Source organism: Colobus angolensis, unplaced genomic scaffold (genome assembly GCF_000951035.1).
Source record: "Colobus angolensis palliatus isolate OR3802 unplaced genomic scaffold, Cang.pa_1.0 Scaffold476, whole genome shotgun sequence".
NCBI lineage: Eukaryota > Metazoa > Chordata > Mammalia > Primates > Cercopithecidae > Colobus > Colobus angolensis.
This window is the reverse complement of record NW_012118221.1, coordinates 178,550-183,406: the sequence shown is the minus strand read 5'-3', so window position 1 is coordinate 183,406 and position 4,857 is coordinate 178,550. Positions and strand designations below refer to the sequence as shown.

At 40.1% G+C, this 4,857-nt stretch overlaps 1 protein-coding gene across 1 annotated transcript in view; it reads right to left on the bottom strand.

Moving 5' to 3' along the window:
- Positions 1–3,022: 3,022 nt before the first annotated feature.
- Positions 3,023–4,857, bottom strand: part of UBE2B (ubiquitin-conjugating enzyme E2B) — a 17,709-nt gene continuing 15,874 nt past the window's right edge. The window contains exon 5 of the mRNA XM_011958808.1: positions 3,023–3,465. Coding sequence (XP_011814198.1) covers positions 3,362–3,465 — 104 coding nt within the window. The 3' untranslated portion in view covers positions 3,023–3,361. The remainder of the gene's footprint in view (positions 3,466–4,857) is intronic.

Genomic DNA, 4,857 nt, shown 5'->3' with positions numbered 1-4,857 from the left:
ATTCTCGGTCTGTTGTCCAGGCTGGAGTGCAGTGGTGAGAACTCAGCTCACTGCAACCTCTACCTCCTGGGTTCAAGCAACTCTCCTGCCTCAACCTCCTGAGTAGCTGGGGTCACAGGCACGTACAGCCACACCCAGCTAATTTTTGTATTTTTAGTAGAGATGGGGTTTTACCATGTTGGCCAGGCTAGTCTCAAATTCCTGACCTCAGGTGATCTGCCTGCCTCAGTCTCTGAAAATGCTGGGATTACAGGCGTGAGCCACTGCGCCCAGCGGATGATCCTTTTTTTTTTTTTCGAGATGGAGTCTCGCTCTGTCACCCAGGCTGGAGTGCAGTGGCGCAATCTCGGCTCACTGCAACCTCCGCCTCCCGGCTTCAAGCAATTCTCCTGCCTCAGCCTCCCAAGTAGCTGGGATTACAGGCACATGTCACCATGCCCGGTTAATTTTTTATATTTTTAGTAGAGACAGGGTTTCACTATGCTGGCCAGGCTGGTCTCCTGATCTCGTGATCCACCTGCCTCAGCCTCCCAAAGTGCTAGGATTACAGACGTGAGCCACCGTGACTGGCCTATCTTATTTTCTTTATCCTTCCTTGTGTTTATGATTTATTTGTGCAATGAGTATACATATTCCTTTCATTAAAAAAAAAAAAAATCAAGTCACAGGTATCAAAAGTCCTGAACATCTGGGAGGGTTCTTCCCCTTTTAGACTGATTCTGTGAAAATACAAGCAATGAATATAAATATTTGCCCAATTGTGAGACTATCTGTAGAAAAAATTTCTAGAAGTGAAATGCTATGTAAAACAAAGGGTAAATGCATTTAAATGTTACAGATACCACTTCATGGAGCAAACCATAACAGGGAGTGGGGAGCAAATCACATTTAAACACCGTGATTCTTCCAGACTCTATCATAGGCCCTTTTCCTTCTTACCCTTTATACACACACTGGGCAATATTATTCACTCCTGTGGCCTCAGTTACCATCCATGTGCTCAGTACTTCCAATCATTGGCCTTAGCCTAGATCTATCTCTCAGCTTCAAAGCCAACTTACTCTCCATCCCACAAAAACATCAAACTTAGCCGCCTAAAGCAAAAATTGGCAACTGTGTAAAACCCATAAAAGTATACAACAATTTTAAAGTTCTGAGTAACTATTTCTGAGAATCCAAAAGTAAACCAGAACTCAAAACATCTTATCAACTGATGAATGAACAAAATACAGAATATCCATACAATGGAATATTATTCAGCAATAAAAAATGAATCACAAATACTATTATGTCACAACATAGATAAGCCTCGACAACTTCATGCTGGGTGACAGAAGTTAGTCACAAAGGACCACATGTTATAAGATTCCATTTATATGAAATGTCCAGAATAGTCAAATCTAGAGGGAAAACAGATTAGGGGTTACCTAGGATTGAAGTGGGGAGGGTTAGGACAAACACAGTTGACTGCTAAGATAATAGTTATGGGGCTTTTGTTGGTTTTAAAGTGGTCATGGTAATGGTTGTGACTATGCTAAAAACCATTTGAGCTGTACAATTTAAGTGGGTGAACAGCTTGGTGTGTAAATTATATTTCAATAAATGTTTTTTAAAAAGTAAACCAGAAAGTTAAATTATAAAAAAGGACTCATAACAGAAAAAAAGGGAAACCATGCTATAAATATGAAGAGATGTGAAAACCAAATACACTGTTTTCTTAAAAATTTGCTTAAGTTGATAACCCTACATTTATACCCCTTACTCATTCTACAGTCTTTCCCACTTTGATTTAAAGACCCTCTTACCATAACTGGTTTGGTTTGACTCAATAACAACTCTAAGCAAGATAAAGCTACAGTGGAATAAATGGTAAATGACTTGGGAACTTCCCCAAAAAGAGAAACAGAAAATAAAATTAAACCTGTCTCAGACCAAAAAAAAAAAAGCAAAAAAGGCAACTAGAATGAAAAAGCAACTTCATAGCAATGAAGCGCCAAAGGTAGTATCTATTACTGGAAAGTCATCTTGATTCCAGACACAAACAAAACACATCTGTCCTCTGGGTAGGGAGCTCTATAATGTATTCTGCATTACTAGAGACATGACCAAGAGGACGTCTGAAAATGTTCTTCTTAAAAGTGAGTTGGCTGATGGGGAACACCACATTTAAATGAGCAAAGGCTGTAGAACTGAAGAGGAGCTTCAAGAATTTGGAGAAGTCTTTCACGTGGTAATTAATAATCCAGAAATATAAATGTAATAGATGTAAACAGCAAGATATCAAGGAAGACCAAATGTATTACAAAGTAATTAGCCATCATTTAATGAAGAGTAGTAACAAACTACTCAGTGAAAATGAGAACAATTCCACTGAAGGAAAAAAACTGAAAATGGTATTAAAGCTTTAAAAACACACAAGCCTCTGACCCAGTTATCCCCACATGTAAAAAACTTAGTCTATTTGTTATGCAGCAATTAAAAAAACAAACAAAAAACTCAGTCAAAAAATAATTAGTATCTGGAAAGATTTATTTTCAGGCCAGGCACAGCAGCTCACACCCGTGATCCTAACAGTTAGGAGGCCAAGGCAGGCGGATCATCTGAGGTCAGGAGTTCAAGATCAGCCTGGCCAACATGGTGAAACCCCATCTCTACTAAAAATATAAAAATTAGCTGGGTATGAAGCTACTTGGGAGGCTGAGGCAGGAGAATCACTTGAACCTGGGAGGCAGAGGTTGCAGTGAGCCAAGATTGAGCCATTGCACTCCAGCCTGGGCAACAGAGCAAGACTCTGTCTCAAAAAAAAAAAAAAAAAAAGACCAGAATTAAAGAAGTGTGACAGAAAAAACTTTAAAAAGAACATCACAAACCAACATATTATTTCTGCTCCTCTCAAATCCACAAAACCAAAACACCCCTCACTCCACCCCTCCTAAATTTTCATTCAAAGATCTATTCTGAAATATTCTGCCAGACTGCTTTGGCAAATGGTTACATTAATTTTCCTTTCTTTTTTTAAAACAGAATTTCTTGGATGGGGTAACACATTCAATGCTTATCTGCACTTGGCAGTTTCTTTAGGTTCCTATAGTTTTTCCAAACCATTTTTTTTCTTTTCCACAACCGTTGGCTATGCTTCACGGACACAAATTAGGTCTGACCTGTGAGAACATATAACTTACACAATCAGGAAAGGGACTGCAGACTGGATCCCATGTAGGCACTACTGAAAGAGAAGTTAGCTGAAAAGCATGGATTCTTGTCCAAGCTCTGCCATTGGTTACCTGTGTGCTAAGCAGGTTACAGTGCTCCTAAAGGAGCTGACTGTATCCTACAGAATACTGACAAATTATAATACATCCTAACACACACTTACCTGAATTGAAGTTAAGATAGAAGATACATCGTATGTTGGACTCCATCGATTCTGAAGGATATCTAAACATATGCTACCATCAGCATACACTGCAAAGACAACACTAAAATTGATTACACATTCACTTTGTCATATCTAACAGTTAAGAGAAATCTTTACCACAAACAGAATGCTTGGCTTAGATGTTTTAAATAATAGGTAATAACTAAATTCTTCTGTATCAAAGGAAAACCTGTCTTAAAACTAAGGTCTCTTATTCTGTACTTGCTACAGTTTGAATGTTCCCTCCAAAACTCATGTTGAAATGTAATTGCTGGAGGCTGGGCGTGGTGGCTCATGCCGGTAATCCCAGCACTTTGGGAGGGTGAGGCGGGTGGATCACCTGAGGTCAGGAGTTTGAGACCAACCTGGCCAACATGGTGAAACCCCGTCTCTACTAAAATTATAAAAATTAGCCAGGCGTGGTGGCGCATGCCTGTAATCCCAGCTACTTGGGAGGTTGAGGCAGGAGAATCGCTTGAACTCAGGAGGCAGAGGTTGCAGTGAGCCGAGATCACACCACTGCACTCCAGCCTGGATGACAGGGTAAGACTCCATCTCAAAAAAATAAAAATAAAAAAAATTAAGTGAAAAAAAAAAAAAAAAGAAATTTAATTTCCACTGTAACACTGTTGAGAAGTGGGACCTTTAAGAAGTGCTTAGGTCATGAGCGCTGATGGCAGGAGTGGACTCCAGATAAAAGGATGAGTCTGGCACTATTTCTCATGTCTTGTGTGCTCACTTGTGATTCTGCCTTCCACCATGGGATGTCACAGCATCAAGGACCTTGCTTAGGTGTCGGTGCCATGCTCTTGGACTTCCCAGTCTCCAGAACCATGAGCCAAACAAACTACTATTGTTTACAAATTATCAGTCCCTGCTATTCTGTTGTAGCAGAAAATGAACTAAGATTCATTTTCATGTTCTTTCACAGCATGTTACGATCAGGAGGCTTTGAGTTAAATTTCTTCAACACACATGATTTAGCAATCTATTTAAATTCCATATTTCTAAATATTCTTAAAGCTTTTAAAAAACTGCTTATTTTTGACATAGCAATTATACTCTTAGAAATTAAGGAAATAAACGTAGATATGCATGAAGATTGACTTACAGGTTGTTCACTATACTACTACTTGTAAGAGTAGAAGACCAGGTGCACTGGCTCACGCCTGTAATCCCAGCACTTTGGGAGGCCGAGGCGGGTGGATCATGAGGTCACAAGTTCGAGACCAGCCTGGCCAGCATGGTGAAACCCCGTCTCTACTACAAATACAAAAATTAGCCAGGCATGGTAGTGCACGCCTATAGTCCCAGCTACTCAGGAGGCTGAGGCAGGAGAACTGCTTGAACCCAGGAGGCAGAGGTTGCAGTAAGCCAAGATCGTCCCACTGCACTCCAGCCTGGGCAACAGAGCAAGACTCTATCTCAAAAAAAAAAAA